Source organism: Notolabrus celidotus, chromosome 14 (genome assembly GCF_009762535.1).
Source record: "Notolabrus celidotus isolate fNotCel1 chromosome 14, fNotCel1.pri, whole genome shotgun sequence".
NCBI classification, from domain to species: domain Eukaryota; kingdom Metazoa; phylum Chordata; class Actinopteri; order Labriformes; family Labridae; genus Notolabrus; species Notolabrus celidotus.
In genome coordinates, this window is record NC_048285.1 from 29001152 (window position 1) to 29023569 (window position 22418).

Consider the following 22418-nt stretch of genomic DNA (forward strand, 5'->3'; position numbering starts at 1 on the left):
CAGCGAGCAGACAGGTGTTCGCTCGATATCTGTCCCACTTCTCTGACCTTAAAGCTTTTAATCAGCTCTGCCAGGGAGCTTGTCAATCCTGTCAAACAATGAGCAGCCCACAGTATAGACACAGTAAGGGGAGGGCAACACGAGGCTAAGAGCTCCAAATAATGCTCCTGCAGCCCTGAGGAGGAAGTCTGCTTTCACCCAGTGCAGCTATTTCACCCCCGGCTCCCACCGGACGGGGCCCCGGTGTCTCTGAGCCTGCTACAGTAGCACGGTAGTCTTAACTCTGTCAGCAGATTTCAAAGGCTATTAATGTCAAACTAGTAGGTGTTCATGTGAGCGCTTCACCCTGGAGGACGTGTGTTTGTGGCTACAAGAAGCGTCAGGTTGACTCATATCCCATGACTAATAGCCGCTTGTTTCACAGCAGACGGTTCCTTTTGCCTTCTTACTGGACTGGCATGCTAATCAGAGTTTCAAAAAAAAAAAAGAAAAGGGAAAAGAATTGCTGCTAAATTGGTCGAGTGAGTGACAGAGATTTCAATATGGCCAAATTGAGTTGTTGAATCTCCCTGTGACTGTCTGCTTCATTTTCCCTGCCTCTGATCAATAGTCATACACTATCAGGATTTGTCAGCCATACCTCTTTCTCTTTGTTTCATCAAAGCTCCACGAGCCACAGCCCATTCCATTCCTGCAGGCTCATTTCACAGAGCATCCTCCTGCATTTTTTTTTTTTTTTTCGGCGCGCTGTGAAGTTTAACTACAGAATATCTTTTAACATGTGGGGTAATTACGGCGCTGGTTTGATTGCAGTTAATAGCACAAGCTGTCAGTGAAGCAGTCACACAGTTACAATTTGGCCACACTGAAATTGCATTGAACCACACAATTATCTCCAGTTGCTGGCTGCTCTCTTTACCATTGTTCGTTGTATCTGGAAGCTACTTAGTATTCATTTTTAAACTGAATTGTTCAGATGGGTAGCAAGTGATTGTTGATCCCATCGCCTGTAATTTTGGTGCAGTTTAATTCAACTCTCACTCCTGAACATGTCAAATCCCACCGCTTCATTTTCAACAGCTACACCTAGAAAAAAAAAAACAGGTATGAGTTCATTTCCTGGCTTTTTTTTTTTTACCCCAAGCCCGCAGCCCACCCACTGTGGAGAGAAACCCCAGAGTCATGTCATGATTTTTGATTCCTTTGATTGATTACATCTCCTCTTCGTTCTTCTTCTTAGTCACATTTCAGAAGCACCCATCCTGTTTTTTCTTTGCCGCGTTCATCTTTGAGAATTCATCGAATGTTTTTCAGTACCCTGGGTCTCTGTGTCAATACACATTGTTAGACTTCTAACGACCAGTGGAGACTGGAGTAACTCATACCAACCTCGACCCAGCTCTCAGGCTGCTTTTTTCCCCTTGCTGTGGCTTTGTGGTTCCCACTTCTGTCTCCATGCCAGTTGCTTTTCTTTTGAAAGGCCAGTTGCAGACCCTGCAGACATTTAAGTGTTGTTATTTCATGTGTTCTCTCAAATCTTTCCAGCAAAAATAGTGTCACAATATGAAGAATGAAAGATGCAGATGCCCGACTAATAACTCTCAAGATAATTGCTTCCCTGGAAATTATGATGTCTGAGAAAGTAGCTCAATTAACCAGTGGTGTTTATTCTGTCTTTTCTGGCGTTCTATTGTTAAAGAGAAATGGATGTGGTATTTGAACATCCAATAAGAAAGACAGTGCATTTTTCACAGTGTTCTGTGTAGTGTAGAGCTGGGTGTACTGAGCTGTGTGAACTGTATATGATGAGGCTCAGGGGCCGGTGGGAAAGACAATACTTGGTCCCAGCTGGAAAGCACATGCAGCAGAATATGAACACAGTCCTGAGATGTGGTGAGCATTCCAACGGTTATATGTATGTGGAACATGAAGCCGTACTCGCCTTGGAAAGATAGGCTGCGGTCGTGGTTTAGGAAATGGTTCAGGACTGGTCTCGGAGTTCTGCCGAGAACCGCTGGATTTCATAGAGGTTTCTGATCAAAACACACATGAAAAAGAAGAATTTGGCTCAACCAGAATCCAACATTTATGCTGAAACGCTGCATGTTCTCATGTAGCCACCTCTGCCACATGTTAGCATCAATCCTGTCACTTTGTTTACATGCCAGATGATGTTTATGTTGATGCGTGTACTGTTTCTTTGAGTGTCAGAGGAAGTCAGCTCGGAGTCACGGTTGAAGAGAGTGCAAAAATAATCCTCAACAAAAAACCTGACACCTCCTCCTGAGTGTGCAGCCAATCGCTCACTTAAACCACGGCGAGGACGGTTTGTTAAAAATATATTCATGCGTAACAATATTTAAATAACAAGATAACATGTTCAGAGCAGAATGAGTGTGGCATATCTAACTCTATCGGTTTAAGTAACTGTGCATATCCATTCCTCCAGTGGTGAGAACATGATGCTAATCCATGCAAAATGATGTGACTGCAGGGCAAAATTCATAATCGTGTTTATTTGTACTTAATTCCTTGTACACGTGCACAGACATGACTGCTTGGTTACAGTATTAGGTTGATGCTGCTGGTGAGATGATTTTATTGCTGTTATAGTTGCATGCAATGCTGCTGCTTTAGACCATCACATGTGTTAAGCAGGTTGGTAATCAGATAAAGTGTGGCTATAGCGACAACACTTGTTTTGAGCAAATGTGCAGCATTTGTCAGAGTCCCATGGTGATCATGACTCAGACACATACTAAGTGTGCTTGTTAATTGATAGCAGACTGGGGCTTCAGCCCACTGCCCACTCCAGCTGGAGTGTGAATTCCCTCTCCTATATGTTAATGGAGCTGCTGTATAAATGGCCTGCGCCAGCAATGCTGGAGAAAAATAGCGACAACAAGCAGAGGCGCTGCACGCTGCCCCTGCTGTCCTGTTTATGTCCCAACCACAATTAGAGATGCACTTTGATGACAGCCACTTCTTCTTCTCTCTATTTTTTCCACACAACTTTAAAAATGTATGATGCTCACAATATTTATTTCTTCCAAGAAGTCTTCGGGGGCTGTTCGGATATAATGTAGAGGGAAAATGTTTGAAAAAAAGTGACTCTAATCAAATATTGATTGTACGCTCCCTCTCCTTGGATTAATAAGCCACTGGTCATGCTACAGTGCTCCTTGTTATGCCTATACTAGGCCTGTTTACCCCCCCGAGGGCTTCCTCTCTCCTGCATGCCCGTGAGATATCAACTGGCCTTTGTCAAAAAGTTTCTGAATAAAGCTCACCGGTAAAGGTCGACACAGGTCAGACGCCAAAAACGATAGTCTATGCTCTCACTGAGTATTTGTAAAGGTCACCTTGAGCGAGGTGTGTGGATTTACAGCCGTCAGATGTGTTTTCACTCACCAGGCAGAAGGTCTCTGCGTCCATCACACGTCCATCCCTGCCTCATGTGCTTCAAATAGTTGATCCTCCAGCTTCAGATTAATTGTGTGATTTTTTAAAACTTCATATCTCAACACATGATGCTCATGAAGGTATTCAGTGTTTGTGCTCTGTGGAAGACTTATCTTTACTTGTGGACAATGGAACAGATGGTGTGAGAGAAGGATTTGTCATGCATGGTTGTACAGGGCCAGACTCTTTCTTGGCACTTTTTGGCAGGACTTTATATGCATTTCATGCTGTATTTACAGAGTGCCTGACAGAGGTGTAGGGCACTGCTGCTGCTGCTGCTGTACGGCTCAGAGCGACTCATACGCGTCCATATGTCCCACTCTGAAAGCATTCTAAGAGATAGTCCTGCAGGTTTCATGGTCTGAATCAATGAAACATCAGCACCAGGAAACAGCAATAGATCCTCACTCTTAGGGTTTACATCTTTGCTTCATGAGTAGCTTAAAAAATATATCCATATCAAAAATTGTCATAGATTTATTTTTATTAATACAGGCAAAATGAGCAGATATCAACCAATGCTAAAGACTAAGGTTACATGCAAATTCACCTGCCCATCTTCACATGAGCTGACATGAACTTTAGTCCACCTTTCAGTGACAAACACATAGAAATACTCTTCATGTATGATGCTAACCTAAAGGAATGGTAAAGCATGCTCCTGCAGCAGTGGTGTTGTGCTCCTGCATGCTCCTGCAGCAGTACTGCTCTGCACTGAGTTGTAGTGAGAGTAGACACAGTGGTCCCTGTGTCACCCTGTGTTAACGCTAAGACTTCCACAGGAGGTGAGTTGCTTGCAGCATCGTCTCGCCTCCGCTTTAATATCCTGAGTGCTCTAATCTGCTCACCGCGTCTGATCCACAGCGTGTCACTCTCACTACTTACCCTCCCCCCCGTCACTCCCCCAAAATCCTCCACATCACATTAGTGTAACCCCACCCAACCCCTAAGCCCACCCCCCCCCACGCCCAGAGCTTGTATACCTGCAGCTGACGGGGCGCGGCCTGTCTGGGAACCATAATGCATCACTCTGCAGGGCCCCTTTTTATTTATTGATCAGCTCCCTTCCTATTAAGACGTCCAGCAGCTGCCCCGGGTTTGAAAGCCCCCCCCCCCCCCCCCCCCCGAAAGAAACTTTTAAATTATTAAAAAAATAAGCAGAGCACAGACCCCACTCCGTGATGAAAGGCTTTGTTGACTAATTGTCTGGTTTGTGCTCCACAGCCTTTGGCTTGAGATCTGTCTGATAAAACATATTATTATGGAGCTGCTTTCAAGCCACAACATCTCATTTGTGAAACCAGACTTTGTCTTCTCCAGCACCTGGATCTCTTCCCTGTTTTTAAACCTCAGTTTCAGTCAAACAAGAACAGAAACGCTGACAGTCATTCATTTACCAGACGGTGGAGGGGGGGGGGGCTCTCCCTCCCTACCTCCCGTACGTTGCCTTTTGTTTACTGACAGTTGCTCTCAATCTGGTATCAGTGGGTGATGTCATCTTGCCATTTGGTCAGGTAACGTCAGGGCTGTTTATTTTGTGTCGTAGAGCCGAAACCGCGATGGCCTTGTTTGGTTAAGCTGTAGGGGGAGGGTCAGAGCTCCCTGATACTGTGTTTACACTCAATATATGCTTCTTTCTCTCTCTCTGTCTCACCCTCTCTCTCCCACTCTCACTCACTCTCTCTCTCTGGGGCAAAGGCTTTATTTTTGGCCCAGCTTTATTCGTCATTGCCGCGGTCAAAGACAACTAAAATCCCAGATTACTTCAAGCATATTTCCTATTAAAGCAGAATAAAACAGCAATAATTACAGGGAAACTGCCAGCGCTGTTTACCTCTTTATATTGAATCTTAGGGATGGTAGTGAAAGGCTCCTAAAGAGGGCACAATCCACTTTGCTGTGTCATCGATGTTTGGTTCTTTGAAACTGTACACTAACAAAATGGAGCAGCAGTGTTTTCCAGAGTTTGGTCTGAGGATGAATCATTATCCACTGAAACAGGATGAGAAGCTCCGTTGCGGGCGAACTGATGCATCCCCCTGACATTTGAAATGCCTTAAAGCTGCTCGAGGGGGCTTGTATGTGTGTGGTTGTGTGTGTGTGGGCCTGTGCTCTGAACCTCCCGTTGCCTCAGAAACGATGGATGCAACTACATTAGGTGTGAATCGTTGCGTTCGGTTGAGCGGCCAATGCTACGCGCTGCCAACCTGAAAGTTGTAATTTTATAACCCCTCTGGAAAACACACGACTACTGTGCCACAGCGCTCGGTCATTATGCTCCTCTCTCTCCCCCCCCCAAAACAAACGGCCGTTTGGGAATAGTAAAAATGTAATTCACAGCGCCGTTTATGGAGCATTCCCGGTTTGGGAAAGTTGCCTAACATAATAAATATTCCCGATAATCATTAACATTTACAGCGCAGCAGATGTTACATTGTCCTCAATGAGCGAGTGTGTTGTACAAAAGACTATTTCAAATTTGAACCAGATAGTGGAAAATGAGGAACAGGTCTACTAACCATCTGTTTCAGCGAGGTTTTCGCCTGCCTCTGCAGTTGGATGTTTGCTCGGGGAGACGGAGGGTAAAGAGAGCTGCTTTGGCAGGTACACCAGTGTTTACCCAAGAGACCCAGCTGAAGCACCATCAAATAGTGCCTGAGTGTAGATTAAAACAAATCCTCCAACACATTTAGCTCAGTATCAGAGAGCTAGAACGGCAACAGTCAACAAATAGCAACATTAAACACAGAACATGGCTTGCTCCAGAGAAATGAAGGGTCATATCTGGATCAATCAATCAAGCTTTATTTATAGAGCACCTTTCATACAAATAAAATGCAACCCAAAGTGCTTTACAGTGATTGGAAACAAGAAAGAAGCAGAAATGAAACAATGGCAAGACATATTAGGGGAAGATGATAATAATGATAATAATGAAAATAATAAGAATACAAATTAAAAATAAGGACAACATAAAATAAAATAGAGACTAATGCACACCAAAATAAAATATGTGTAATTAAAATAAGTTAAAGCATCAAAATTAAGAATAGAAATAGTTAAAGCTAGGGTTGGTAGTCTCGGAAAACCAGCATGAATTTGACTGTAGCTTTTCCTCAGGACTCCGTCTAACCCCTCCCCTCCTCCCTCAGAGCTCCTCCAAAACGACGCCCCCCCCGCTCACATGCACGAGCGCCGCTGATTCATGACCATATGATCGTGACTGATTCAAAACCGGTCCTCACCAAAACATTATCATAGTGAAAGTTAAAAACACAAACAAACATGGCTGCTGTTAGCACTCACAACTATTATGCTAGCATTATCCAGTTGTACCGGTGACACGATATCAGGAGAAAAGTTATAACACATATATAATACTGTAACAACTCTACTGTTTGTTAAACGTGTTCAGTGTAGATGTTCTTAATTCCTACAGTGTTGACGGTCAGTGAAGGCATCAGGAGAGGTGTAGAGTGTGTGAGCGGGAGAGAGGAGAGGAGAAGTTCTTCATTCATTCAAACATTGATTGTTGTTTTGTTGGTTGGCGTGATCACGGCCGACAGTGACCGCTTATTAAAGCTCAACGTGTTCACGAATCGGCTCGTCATCCCTACAGCGTCTGGACGGACGCTACAGTACATCTACATTTTCTGTAGGACTTACTGAACGTCATTAATTCTTCTGCTTGTTGGTGAGAGCTTTTTAGACTCTGATCCGGACTACAGTCCTGAGCAAAGCACCTCATCAGGTCAGAGGGGACAGGCCCGAGGACGAGCGAGAGGGGCAGTAAATAGAGTCAGGGGAAGTAGAGGCAGGAGACGGGGACTCGGAGGAGTGCACGCCGGGGAAATGTACGCGCAAGAGGAGGGCAGAACGGCTGGACGGGATTTGATTGGTTTAAAATTTAGGGAGCCAAAAAACGGTGATTGGTTGGTGTTTTCCCAGGTTTACTCCGGCTGTAGATAGCAGCTTTTTTTCCACTCTTTTTTAGGAACACATCATGTATTGATTGCCATCAGGACATAAAGATCATTTTAACCAGTATAACAAAAAGTGTATCTAAATCTGATTACCAACCCCAGCTTTAAAATAAATAGATTTAAAAGGTAAGGATAAGAGTTGAAAAATAAAACTAAGGCTAAAAATATCAATAAACCTGAGTAGATAAATAAAATGAAATAAATGAATGAATAAATACATAAAAATAGAATAAGATAACAGTTAAAATTACTAACATAGTAAAGCAACATTTAAATCAATATTATAGTAAAAGGTAGGTAATAAAATTGTTAAACCCTCCATAAAAGCCAGACTGGATGTAATAAAGCACCACACACTGCGAGACATCCCAAAGTGAAGTAGTGTGATTTATGTTGTGAAGAACTTTGAAAAGCTTCTATCTGTTGAGAACATAAGGAAAATACCACAGATGAAAACAGACAGAAAAATGTTCCAGCAGAGGAATAAACAAGCTGCTAATGGGAGGGTTTTTGTGTGAAGATTTGGACTCCCCCTTAACACCCCATGTGTGGTCATGAATAGGGGAGCACAGAGGCCTGTGCCATTGCCGTGGGAACTGGGGCTTCATTAAACAGTCATTATCCCCGAGTGGCTCAAGCCATGTTTTATCTCCCAGCATCCCACTTAAGAAACAAAAGAGCAACCAAAGCATATCGAGGAGATGATGTGTCTTATGATGATGAGCTTGGAAGCTGCTCTGAGCGATGTTTTTACCAAAATACATCTAATGCATCAGCTAAAACACACAGTTATCTCCACACACTGTGTTGTCAAAGCTTCAACTCGCTTGAGATTACAAGCGTCGATAACAGAGTCGTGGACAAAAGCAGAAAAAATCCTTTCAGTTGACATGAAATGATAAGTGTTCACTCTTCACTCTCTCCTCCCTAAAAGCTGCTGAGAGGACAACATTTAAGTCCAAGAAAAAGATGCCGCTTTAACGACATCACATTACACATTTTCTGGGTTTTGAAGTCTTCAGAACTTCAAACAGCGACGTCTCGCTGCCATTTGGGACCGACTCTTTGCCAAGTTCGCCTGGTGCGGCTTAAAATAGCAAGACATTAATGAGCGCCTCTTCTGAGATATGCATCAAGTCCTATTTAATCTTTGCCTCCCTCGCATTGCTGCAGCGAGAGGTGAATTATTCTGAACTTTATGTGACTCAGACACAAATGGATTTCTGTTGGAGGAGCTCGGCCAAAGTAATGGCAAACGAGCCAATAATTGTCTTCAGAAATGTTGTTGGTTTTTGGCCAGTTCAGCTAAGAGGAAAAAAGACAATGTTGTTACATATCCATGGCGGGATGAGCTGCCAAATAGCAGTTGTTTTATAGAAAAAGAAGCTTCTCTGGCTTTAAGAGGGAGAGAGAGATTTTCAGTTGGAGTTTTTATAGTGTTGTTATTGTTTTATATGTAGAATAAGCTCTGGGTTTACATTATACTGAAGAATACGTGGGAACAAACAAGATGAATGAATGTAGTATATTTAGCATGAAACTTTAATTAGATTCTCTTTTCTCTGCGGCAGAGACAAAAAGCAAATATTAAAAGTTAATGTCATGTTTCTCATTCATTTTTGATTTGTTACAGAAAGGAATCAAGCTTGTTTTTCATCTCTGTGTTTGTTTTCCTGTGTGGGTAATAAAAACCTTTGATTGATTTAAACACATTCAACCCTCGGCATTTGTTTTAAGCAGCATTTGCCGTGGAGATTGCCTTGCAGGTTTTTATTTTCCTGGATGTTTTCCACAAACATTAGGAAGGTTATTTGAATGAAAGCTGTTTTTTTTTTTTTTCTTCTCTGTGCAGCATGCTCGCACACTGTCCAATGCACCATATGCAAACATCACAAAGCACATGCTTCTCCTTGCTGCCTGGCGGCCCAGATCTTATTACAGTTGAATGTTGTGTGCACAGCTCTGTGCCGAGGCCTTGTGACTCTCTTGCTATCAGCACAGGGCCAGACGGCACAGCAGCTGTTTTAATAGTTCCCCTTATGTCCCCCTTGATCCATACAGCTCACCTGGAGTGAATCGAGCCACTCTTCCTTGTTTTTTTTATATTCTGCCAGCCTGGGCACACTTTCTGCCATGTTTATTTGTTGTGTTGCTGCGTTTCCTTCCAGAAATGGGCTCCTCTCTTTACTGGCATCTGTCACAGCAGTGTGTAGCCTCAGGTGTATTGGAGCATGACTGTCCCCCAGTCACCTTCTTGTCAGTGTGAGAACAAAGCAACAGCAGCTCAAATGCCAACGCTGGCCAGACTCAAACCAGAAGCACACCTACAAATCTCCCTAAAGCTCCGCCTTCCTCTTTGTCTGCCTATCTCTCTCTTTCTCTCTCTCCCTCTCACAGTTCTGCATCTCCACTTCTCTGCTTGTCTCCTTTTTTTTTCTGCTGTTTTGCTCCTCTGTTTCTGCACCGCTGCTTCTCATAACTCTCACAGAATCCGCCGTCTTAATGCCTCTTGCATGTATGTGGCTGTTGCTCTTGCTTGGCTTTGCCGCTCTGTGGTGTAGTCTGTAATTACAGCTTCGGCTGTGAGCTCAGCCAAGGACTCCTCCAGTCCTTGAGTGAAAGGGGTCCCCGTGGGCGTCCCTGGTCCTTAAAGGAGGGAGGGGGGTTTGTGCTCTGTGGCTGTGTAATCATGCCTTTTCCTCTGGTTTCCATTTGTGCGAGCTGCTGTTTATTTGGTTCAATGTGAGCTGGGAGCATCAGCCTCAAAGGATGAAGGGCAGAGTGAGGGAGGGAGGGGCTGCAGCTTTTCACACAGCCAGACCCTGCCACTATTGTTTTAGCATTCGAGTGGGTGAGATCTTGCCAGGTACATATTTATGAGTTCCTCCAGCCCTCCTGTCCTCACTTTCTCTGTGACTTAAGATTAAACTTTAACTATTGTTGTCACACAGTAAATTGTGTTTGCTGTTTCAAAAAAAAATCATACTATAGCTGCCAGGTCTGCTAATCCAAGCTGTGATTAAACGGGGTAAAGCATTGGCCCGGGGTGCACAAGGACACAGGTGTTTCTCAAGGTGCGGATGACAAGGTTGCCAGTCCTTCCTGTCAAACTGTATTAGCGAATCAATCTGTCATCTTCAAATCCCCAAAGTTTAAATCTCTATAGACAGAGTCTTGCTGATGTGGTCAGACGGAAATGAAAGATGATGTGCACTCAGTAACTGCAAAAGGTTGTCACTTTGTTTTTTTATATGATTAGATGTAGGCAGGGGGTGCTGTACTTGAGTGAAAGCACATAACAATGGATAGAAATTGCCTTTCTGTGGTACTGCATTGCTTCCCGGCCTGGAAGTTGTGCACCCGCCGTGAAAGATGGAAAGATGTACGTTGTTCACCTTAATGGTCTCCAGTCTGCGCCAACCCTTCCCTCTCTTCATGCATATGTTTTGCTTTGGTGTCCTTCGCCTGCCTGCCTATAGTTCTTATAAGAAATGTCTTTATAACAGTCACTGCTGCTGCTGCTGCTTCAACAGTTTGACAGCACGCAGGCGCTGAACCCCCCGCCCTTATCCTCGCATCAGATCCATGTACAGTTGGAGATAGACTCCATCAGTGTGTGCACAAATGGATCTCTCTCACGTATTCTTCCACATTTTAGAGCCCCCTGTGGAAACTTAATCTCAGAACGCAGTGATTATCCATCATTGCGATGCACTAACTCAGCGTTAAAGAGCCGCTGCATTTGTGGCAACGTGTGTGTGTGTGTGTGTAAGCCCCCAGCCCTTCACTTGAGGCCACAGCATATTTTACCCTGTGTTTATGATCTGATTCACCGGTGGCTTTATGAGTCCGATGTGATTAACGGAGGAATTTCAGTCTTTCCTCCTCCTGTGGGTATCCTGCCCCCTCCATAGCAGGAGATAATTATAGCTGAGGCTGGTTGTAAATACAAGCCCCAGCCAGGGGTTGTCCGACCAGGAAATGGGACATCATCAGACTTCACCTGGTGAGGAACATAAATCAGAGGCTGAGATAACAAAGATGTGTCGTAGACAACGGGATGCAGGAGCCCTGCAGCATGAACAGATGTGTTACTGAAGTGCTGCAGCCATTTCAGACCACAGATCAGTTGTAAAACAAAGACACTGTTCTGCACTCAAGACTCTCAAGTTGTTGGAAATAGAAGGTTATAAACACTTTGCATGATACTTTACTCTGAATCATAGACTGTATAACAATGGACGTAGTATCCTTGATGTCACCCATCTGTTCCTGAGGGGTGTTTTGAGGCCAGTATTGGAGCCATATTGGTAATGCTGAACTCAACCAAACTTAGTATTTGAGGTGGGGTTTGAGCCTACGTGCCAACAGCTATGTGTTCCCACCTGTCAGTCAAGTCAGTCATGTCCTTATTTGGGCAAAATCTTGTAATCTTAATATCGTCTGAACAATTCACCCCCCGTACAGTGTGTGCCGATAGAGATATTAGCGACGTAGACCCAGGCTGTAAACATGTTTATTTCTGCTGCAAAGATCGTCTTTTTTGAATTGGTGCGTATGCAGCCAGCCTCAAGTGGACACTTGATGAATCGCAGTTTTTAACACTTCTGCATGGGCTTCATATTTTGAGACAGGAGGTTGCCGCTTGGGAAAGAGTGCACATCATGTCTTTGTTTTGCGATCAAATTTTTAATTGTTTTTAAAGATATGCAACACAATGAAATATCAACTGTATAGGGTAAGACAAGGCATAACAAAAAGTAAAACAAAGAAAAAATTAAATAAAATAAAAGAAGGTATGGCGACACCCACCCCAACCCACCCCACCTCAGAATAGATCTCTGTATGATAACAACAGGGAATATTGTATTCACAGTGATAAAGGAAGTGAATAGTGACAATGACATCATTTATAACATTAATGTAAATACAAATAAAGACAACAACAGAAGGAAATGGTCAAGTAATACCGTAATAATGCTCAGTTAAATCATAAAGTTGGACATATTCTTTGAAATTAGTTATGGATTTTAACCAGGATGAGATAGTGGTTCCTGTGGCTCCGTGCATCTTGGAGCACTGAGAGCTCCATAATAGCTATATCAAGATAGGTATTAAGCCACATCATGTCTTTGTGATTTTAAAGTAATTTAGGAAACACACAGGTGAACTATTTAATAAAAAGTATATGTTTATGTAGGTATACATGAAGATGTTGTATTCTACTTTGATTAGAAGCAACAGGTCTCTCTCTCTCTCATGTGCAGGTGTGGGTGAACATTGAAATCATCAAATACTATCATACTATGCATACTCTCTCTCTCTCTCTCTCTTAATACATATATGTATATATAAAGTTACCTTTAGGCTAGTCAGTCAGTGTTGCTTCTTGCTTTGAATTCTATTGTATTAGTTTTTGCTCATGAGGTAAATTAGTGAATAAACAGTGCTTTTCTGATGTAGCACCTTTACATCATGTCTCCCTTTCACACAGACATTAATACACTCATAGTTAGTGTGTTTTTCTTGACACAAAATGCCTTAAAATTGTTAAAAATCTTCATGCCTGGCCCCAAAAAGCATCTTTAAATAGCTTGTATTGCCTACATCTTGGTCCCAAACCCAACACAAAGAAGCAGCAAATCTTCCTCTGAACCAAGCACATGTTTGACTGATTGCTTCATCAATCACTCGAGGGGTTGATTAATCATCTTATTTTGTCAGAGTTGTTTATTTTCTTTCAGCTAATTGTTCCAGCTTGAAAGAAAAGCAGACCAGCTAAGCAGGGAGCAGCTTATGTTGACACTTGAGTTAATCAAGAGGTCAACATATTATGTAAGACCGAACCGCAGGCGGGTTTACTCTAGGTCTCTCTTTAATAATTGACCTTTTTTTATTCCAAACTCCTCACAGCTTCAGATTGTGTGGAAAGGGGAATAATGACTTGTTTTTTTTTTTATATAGCCTATGTGTGTGTTCTCACTGTTTTGAGTGCTTCCACCGGACTGCACATTGTTTCTCTTAATGGGAGCTCCAGGCAGTCATTGAAGTATTAGGGAGTAAAAAGTAATTAAAATTACAATGGGCCAGCCAGTGTGTTGCTGGGGTGTGTGGAGGGCAGAACGGCAGACGATGACTTGGCTTCAACTCACCGCCCCTTGTACTCATTCATTAGTGATGCATTGGTTCTCGCTCGGCCCTTCCATCTCATCAGAAACAGGACCCTTGTGCACGGAGACAGGGCCTGTATGGATGTGGCTATTATGTTAATAACTCCCGCTGCTTTCCACAAAACCTCCACCATGTAGCAACTCTTTACTCTGATGTACACGGAGCAGACTGTGCGACAAAGCAGGAGTGTGTGGCTCCAATCCATGAGCTTGACTGCGATCATTGTGCGTGCATGTACTACTCACCAGGCGGAATTGACTCCTTGGCTTTCAGTGCATGTACTTGCTATTGACTGGAGTGTTTGGCTTTGCCTTGGACACTTGTTAATCGTAATTAAATGTTTTTTCTCTCTCTCTCTCTTTGTCTGTTACTTCTAGCTGGCCACGGACAGATGGTACAGATGGACTCCAGTAAGTCCGGCTTTGTGGGTTCACAAGTTGAGCTGCGCTGCATCTTCAGCAACAGTAACCCTCCAGTCAAGATCTCTCAAGTCACCTGGCAGAAGCAAGTCAACGGCACCAAACAGAACGTGGCCATCGCCAACCCGGCTCTCGGCGTGTCTGTTCTGCCGCCGTTCAAGGAGCGGGTGAGCTTCAAGCAGGCGGCGGTCCGTCATCGCACGCCCTCGCTGGAGGACACCACCATCATCTTCTCCAACCTGCAGCTGTCTGATGAAGCCGCCTACATCTGCGAGTACACCACGTTCCCCGCAGGCAACCGGGAGAACACGGTCAACCTCACAGTGTTTGGTAAGAACTTGGATGGAGATTGTGAAATGCTCTGGTTTTGATTAATCCACCACACCTTACATTTCAAAAGATAGTACTGACAAATATTTGGTGTTCTTGCAACAAGAAACCACACACACCCACTCTCACAGATGTAAATCTGAGCAAAATAACCTTTATTTTCCTTGGTTGCAACTTTTCTTTGTTCTTTCACGTCCACATCTGATTTATCTTCATGCTTTACTTTGCATAAACTTTGAATTTAAGGAGCTCGAACATGCATCTCTGAAGTGTGAACTCTGGAAATAACGAATTAAAGGCGAAGAGCTGCATCAATATTTTCATCAAAATGTTGCCTGCCTGTGGAAAACATGAATCCCCAAAACATAAACTATGAATAAGCTGAGAGTAGCCAAACCCTCTGCGCTCACATTTGTGGTCTTACATTTCGCCCATGATCAGCTTGGTTTCTTAAATTGTGTATTTAGCGTAAGAAATATGTTTCCTCAGCCCACAACTGAAGACTTAATCCTGAGGTTTGTTTCAAGAATACTTTATTTACCAAATTTGGAGAATCATTGTATTTATTTAACATTGGTGAAAGGCAACAATAGTGAAAACAGAAAATACCAAAGTCTGGTTCCTTTCATATGAACGTTTCCACATGCCTTGCTCTGTAAATGGTCATTTTCAAGCTCCTACATGCAACTGTTAACAAAAGGTTAAGGAGTAATATCCTCGGACATGTTACTGCTGGTCTGATGAGTTTCTGAGGAATGCACAATCCATCCCCTGAATCTCTCTTTGACTCTAGGCAGAGAAAGTTCAGTGAATCAGATAACAAAGGGTCAAACTGAAGATGTCCTCTTTTAGTGAAAGGAACAAGAAAACACTCACAGCTCTTCTCCTGCAATGTTACTTTTGCTACAGGCTCTGTCATAAACCAGTCTGAGTTCCTTTGAACACCTCAAACCAGATGCTCCCTCTTTGTTAAAGCTGCAGCTCAGACCGTGTTGTTTACAGTAAAAAAAGTCCCAGCCTGTGATTGGTGGACAGTCAACAGGGCTCTCGTTCCTCAGAGGACCTTGTCATTGAGTGTTGCATGATCAGCACAGGAGTGAAAATCATTTTGACAAACTCATACGGTGAAGACTGGGGATGTCGCGTCCTTTAATACCGCTCTTATTTTGCTTTTGTAAAAATGGGAAAGTGCTCCAGAGAGCGGTCAATAAAAATGGCAGGTGAGACGGAAATCAATGAGGCCACTTCAGAGTATGTAATTTGTTTGAATAATCTCATCTTCTGGGAAAAAGAGGAGCGCCTTGAGATGCAGTTTATCTTGGAAAGAGGCAGCTTTGAAAAGGTCTTGCGCTGCCTCTGATTAGAGACCTAATTAGAAATTAAGTGTTGGTGTGTTTTCCATTAAGTCCCAGTAAAAGAAGAAACACTTGGCTTAAGTAGTCCCTGTTGCCGGGCTGCTTGTCAGCTCCCAGTCCCTATTTTGTGTCACTGAGCCTCTCAGGTCTTTTTAGGCTTCTGCGGCTCAGTGAGCGGCAAAAACCTGGGTGCAGATAACCGAGCAGCAGCGCTCAAAGAGGCCTCTTCACGGCCTATCTCTCTCTCTCTCTGTTGTGCATTCGCTCCAGCTCAAGCCTTCCTTTTGATGTACCAAGAGTAGATTGCTAATTGGCAACTCACAAAGGATTCAAATTGGATGACTGTGCATTTGGGTAGGCAAGTGGGTTCTACATCTGTGAGGGCTTTGACAACCGCCTCAGCTTTGAGGAAGAGAAAGACGCAATACTTACCCTGATTTGAGTTACAACCTTGTTTTCATCCCTCATCCCCTCAATTTAATTTACTTCAAAGCTGATTGTAGGTGAGGAAGATAAATTTAGACACCAACATGAGAAGACAATGTAGAAAACATACATTCATTCTGTTTGATGAGCTTTAATTAGCTTCATTGTTTCACTCTTTTCTTCTCTGCAGCTCGGCCCATGACGCGTATGACCCTGACAACCCCCACCATCGTGGCAAGAGCTCAGAAACGCAAGATGACCGTCGCCACATGCGTGTCAGCCAACGGGAAGCCTCCAAGTGTGATCAAATGGGACACCAGGTTGAAGGGAGAAGCAACTTTCCAGGAGACCCGCAACCAGAACGGGACGGTGACTGTACGGAGCAACTACGTGGTGGTGCCGAGCCGAGAGACCCACAGACAGAAGCTCACGTGTATCGTGACGTACCGGAGCGAGAGGATCACAGACAGCGTGGTGCTCAACGTGCAGTGTAAAGAAACACATGCTTCCTTGTTAACACTACTTTTTTTTTTTGTTTGTCTGACTGAGCCTGGACATTTCTTCACCTAGATTTCATGTTCTCATGCACTAAAGATGTTTCCTGCTGAAAGTGTAAACCGATCACCACAGTTTACAGTAAACAAGCTCCTCGTGTAAACACGGCTCTGAAACTTTTCCATTTCAACAAAGAGAAGAGGAAAGGAAGCAAATGAGCTGCTGAATATGAACCAGACTCCCACTTAGAAATGTCCAAAAATCAAGTTTTGCCAAAGTTTTTTTTTGGCATGAAATAAAGTTTATTTTTATTTTTATTTTTTATATATTTTAACAAATCTTCTACTCTTCTGATCATTTATAAAAACAAAGAACAAAGTCAAAAGCCAACTTAGAGCAGTGTGCAGATGCTGGATCAACATTTAGGATACTTGGAAAGCAGAGGGTTTGTACACTTTCCAGACCAAAGTAACCAGAGACTGGCAACCCTCACTGTTGTTCTTATTTTTTCAAAGTTACATTTTTGGGGCATTTTCGCCTTTAATGGACAGGACAGATGAAGAGAGACAGGAAATGTAGGGAGTAGAGAGTAGGGGAGGACAAGTGGTAAAATCCTTAGAGACCTTGAGGGCGCCAGACTCTCCTGAATTTACTTTGAAAATGCTGAATGAGAAAAATGTGGTATCAATGGAAAGCTGAGAATTTACCTGTAACTGAGTTTTTAAAGCTTGTTGATTGGATTAGCGGTTCAAAAGTTATCAAACATTTAAGAACAAGAAGCCGCCGATGGCTGTCTAGGTCTTTGAGGGTTAAACCACTAGGCCAACGGCGCCCCTAAATAAAGTTTTAAATATTAAGTCAACTTCACTTAATTCTAAGAGCCAACATCATGAAACATCTTGCTCCAAATGCATGTAAAAGTTAACTTCTGGTAGGATTTCATTTCTTACCAGTCATTATTTACACTAAAACTGGATTTAACCCTAACTACAGTAACTGAGGAAGTTGCACAGATGAAACTGTTGATACTCTAGAGTGTTGGTGTGATTTGACTTTGTTCTGTTTCCTCATTTTGCAGTTGAACCTGAGGTGAAGATCGAGGGCTTTGATGGAAACTGGTACCTGAACCGCCCGAACGTCCAGCTGACCTGCAAGGCCGACGCAAACCCCCCTGTCACCATCTACCAGTGGAAGCTGTGAGTCTGACTAAACCCTAACAAAAGTCCTTAAGGCTCTCAGGACCAGACAGCGTGGCTACGTGTTGCTTTCTCACTGACAAAAAGAGTTGTATATGTGTGTGTGTGTGTGTGTGTGTGTGTGTGTGTGTGTGTGTGTGTGTGTGTGTGTGTGGAGGGCTTACAAAGAAACAGGAAAGCAATCTTATGGAAGGGCTTAATAAAAATGGAGCTGACTTCTCTCCAACATTTGTTCCAAAGCATTTATATACACACACAAAAAAAAGTCATCTTCAGAGATAAAAACACCCCGACTTCCTCCATCATTTCCAGAAATGTGTCTCCATTTAATGTTTGTTTATAAAACCTGTAATGAAGATAAGACTTGGACCTGAGGCAGAGCACAATGGGCCTATTACTGCTGCAACACACACCCCTATCTGCCTGATACTCACAGATACACAGAGATAAATGCAAACAGACCACAGCTCGCATGCTTTGGGGCTTTTTTTTTGTTGCCTTGAAGTGTGAGGACCTGCACACAGGTAAGAGGGGACAGGGAAGCCTCATTGTGAGTGCTGCTGTGTTCTCAGGAGAGAGTAGAAAGCAGCGGTTTGTCCCTGACACACACAGAGCCGGACTAAGAGTCCTGGATTAGGCTGACATACCGCAGGGCTGACATCAGTGTTTCTGCCTCTGAGACTATCACTGCAAATACATGAGCGAGAGGAGATACAAACATGTATTCAAAGCCTCGGGGAGTCACTAAATAACCGCGGGTTTGCACTGCTTTGAGTAATGGCATGAAAGTTGGTCGTGCAGAAATGATGCTGTTTGAATATATAAGCACAGAGACATGGAAGAAAACAACAACTAGAGAGCAGAAATGTTTGTACAATTTGCCTTGATCAAACTTTTTCTGCAATTCGATGTCAGATGCGAATGAAGAAAGAAGTCTGTGCAGCCCCTCTTTGAATATTAACAAACTTTTCTGAGCGTATCACAGTTTTAAATGAAAGTATTATACGGTAAAATTGAGAGATAAATGTAGCAATTTGTCCTATAATTGCTTGGTGAAGGATGGGTTGAGAAATATGTCATTGGACATGAGTGGATGTGGATTAATAGACCATTGTGGTCTCATTGTATCTACTCTACAGGCCGCTGTTGGATTTTAATGAGGCATGAGGAGTCTTTTTTTCTCCTCTTTTTCTCCTTTGCATAGATTTCTCTCTCAGGGCAGAAACGGTGATACACACACACACAGCGGCAAAACAAGACGACAAGATGCAGACGATTTTGACCTGATGGGGTTTTCTTCTTGTAAAGGGGGGCACAGGGAGATTTAGGCAGATATGGGAGGATAAGGAAGGAAGGAGAGGAGGAGGAGGAGGAGGCTGAGGAGATGTGATCTGGAAAGACGAGGGCACTGTGCTGACAGATACGAGGGGACGGCCATCGCTGCACTGAAAATGAGATGCCAAATCTGTTGTGAAGGTTCCCCTGGGCTCTGCTGTGGAGGTCAGCACAAGGCTGTGACGGAACGATCCAGAACAGGCCGGCAGGATTGCGTCACACTGAAACATAAACACACACACACACACACACACACACTACTACTACACACACACACAGAAAGATAAATACAACACATGAGGTGTAGCCAGATCCAATGATTATTAAAACAGACCCCAATTTTTTTCCCTGAAACCTCCAGTTGTTTGAAGAACTCCTGGTATTCAGTGAGGTTATGTTTCATTATTCATTCGGGTGAGTGTGAAAGCCAGATTTCAAAATAAAGGAAAGAACCCATAAAACTAAATTGAACCATCTGCATTTACTTTTCGCGCTTTGTTTCCTCCAACTTGATGAGCGTGGAGAAACCCTCAGCATATAAACAGTCCTTCAAGCTTCTGTGAAGAACTCCAGTATCTGTCAATGTTGGCGCCTCTTTAGAACAAAGTGCTCTTAGCTCATCTTGTCCTCTGACAAAAAAAATCTCATCCTGCAGACTTTTGATGGTCAGATCTATTCATTGTGAATGTGAATGAATGTTTAATGTTCAGTCTGTTGTGTAACCCCCAAAAAGCTCCCCACAGGAGGTTTGAAGAAAACATGAAGGATGACTGAAATAGCAGAAACTCTAGGAAAGACGTACGCCCTGATCATAGACTGTATAAATAATGGACGTAGTATCCGTGACGTCACCCATCTGTTCCTGAGCGCTGTTTTGAAGCCAATTGGTAATGCTGAACTCAACCAAACTTAGGCTGTTTTTGAAACTGCCTATTATACTAGCAGTACATACTGATTTGGCCACAATTCAGTATGTGGAATGCAGTATGTGAACAAAAGCAAAATCTGCAGAATGCCAAAACTCCCCTGATGTCTTCCTGATTTGGGAAATTTCTCAGTATGCATTGGACCAGTCTCCCTCACGTACTGTTTCCCATAATGCACAGCGCTCGTTTCTCTTTATTTTCTTCTTCTTTATTGATAGGGGGAACTCCGTTTTTAGGAAGCGGCAGCCTCCGGTCTCAAAATATGAAGCCCATGCACCGTGGAATTGTTATGCACTGCAATTCATCGAGAATCCCCTTGAGGCTGGCTGCAGAAACAGGAAACCACATAGACATGAATGGGGAAAAAGACGATCTTTGCAGCTGAAATAAACATGTTTACAGCCTGGTTCAAAAAACGGCTTGGCCCTTCGTAGCTAATTTTCTATATCGGTGATTTTTTTTCTAACGCGACGGTTCAGAAGATATTAAGATTACAAGTTTTTGCCCGAATAAGGGCATGACTGACTTGACTCCCGGTTGGGAACACATAGCTGTTGGCTAGGAGGCTCAAACTCCGCCCCTTTACGTCACACTCTGCCTGGTTGAGCTCCACATTTCCAATAAGGCTGCCCCCATCGATTGGCTTCAAAACAGCTCTCAGGAACAGATGAGTGACGTCACGGCTACTACATCCATATTTTATACAGTCTATGGTTTTTAGGTGCTGTGAAAATTATTAAATCACATATAAACCACTTCTTATCTTTTTAAATCATAAGTGATGCTGAAGAAGCCAGATTCTCTATCAGCTCGGCCGTTGTTTACTTCCGCTTTCTGAAACTGGAAATCCAGTGACGTCTGGCTCAGCATCCTGCAGACCAAACCCAACATGCTAAATTCAAACGCAGTATGTAGTAGGTAGCAGGCAGTTTAAAAAACAGCCATAGTGTGAGGTAAAGAGGCGGGGTTTGAGACTCCTAGCCAACAGCTACAGTGTTCCCGCCTGTCAGTCAAGTCAGTCATGTCCTTATTTGGGCATAACTCTAATCTTAATATCTCCTGAACTGTCGCTTTAGAAAATTAATCACCCCCTGTACAGTGTTTGCCGAAATTAGCAACGTAAACCCAAGCTGTTTTTTGAACCAGGCTGTAAACATGTTTATTTCTGCTGCAAAGATTGTCTTCTTTGAATTGGTGTGTATGTGGTTTCTGGTGTTTCTGCAGCCAGCCTCTAGTGGATGCTTGATGAATTGCAGTTTGCAACACTTCCGCATTGGCTTCATATTTTGAGACCGGAGGTTGCCGCTTGGCCCCGATTGAACTTTGTTGTTTGTTTCTAGAAAAGTTAGTTTGTAAGGCGCTCATTGTGCAGTCTGTTTTAAGTGTGTATGGTCGTTAGGAGTGGGCAGTGGGAGCAGTAAGTGGGGGGATGTGTTGTTTATCATCTTAAGTAACTCAGTTAGTTGTGTGCTGACTTGTTTTTTCCCTTCATTCACCAACTCTCAGTGCATCTTCAGGTACTCACAGATATGAATTTCAATAAATACAGAAGCGGTGTTATTGTGATCACCCCTGAGCCCTCTATTATTAAAGTGTATAGTTAGATTATTCATCTCTGTTGTGTAAATGTTACTGTGTTGTTTATGTCAGTGAAAATCCTCCTCAGGTGAACTCTGGGTTTCAAGCTGTGGATTTAACTCAAAGATAACTTAATGCTCCTTCTAATGATATCTGAAGCAGAGCTGACTGAGGCTATGCAAGCTGATGTCCTTTTTTTAATGTAAGCAGTCACTGAGTATTGCTAATGTTGTCACTATCTCCTCAAAGACAGATCTCCTACATTAAACATTAAACATGAATGTGAGGCACTTTGAGGGCAATGAAACAGACGCACGTTTGATTAAAGACATCGTCCTTTATTGCTACTTAAGACACTTTGAGGTCCAGAGAGTGATCTTCATTTCCCTTGTCTTAATGAATCTCACCACTTCTTCTAATCAGCTGCCTGTTTCATGTGAACTCTCGTATTTTTAGACCTGATTAAAAATTAGAAAGGGAAACATTTTGGCCTCTAAGCGTATACAGTATGTTTTCTCTGCCTCCTCCACACCATCACGCAGCTTATAGTGAATCAGGAAGCCGCTTTGATGTGTTGTATTCTTGAGTCCCCTCACCCAGCCCTCCACACACCCACATCTGCACACACACACATCACACACACACATCATGAGCTGGCCAGCCAGGCACCAAAGAATCTGCATCACTCTCAAGCTGTTTGTTAGTCTTTCATTTCACTGGCCCTCAGGCTCCCTACATACAC

General features: G+C 43.2%; 1 protein-coding gene across 1 annotated transcript in view; it reads left to right on the forward strand.

The window, feature by feature from the left end:
* Nucleotides 1-22418, forward strand: part of nectin1b (nectin cell adhesion molecule 1b) — a 95418-nt gene that overhangs the window by 47421 nt on the left and 25579 nt on the right. The window contains exons 2-4 of the mRNA XM_034701050.1: nt 13994-14365; nt 16337-16636; nt 17720-17837. Coding sequence (XP_034556941.1) covers nt 13994-14365; nt 16337-16636; nt 17720-17837 — 790 coding nt within the window. The remainder of the gene's footprint in view (nt 1-13993; nt 14366-16336; nt 16637-17719; nt 17838-22418) is intronic.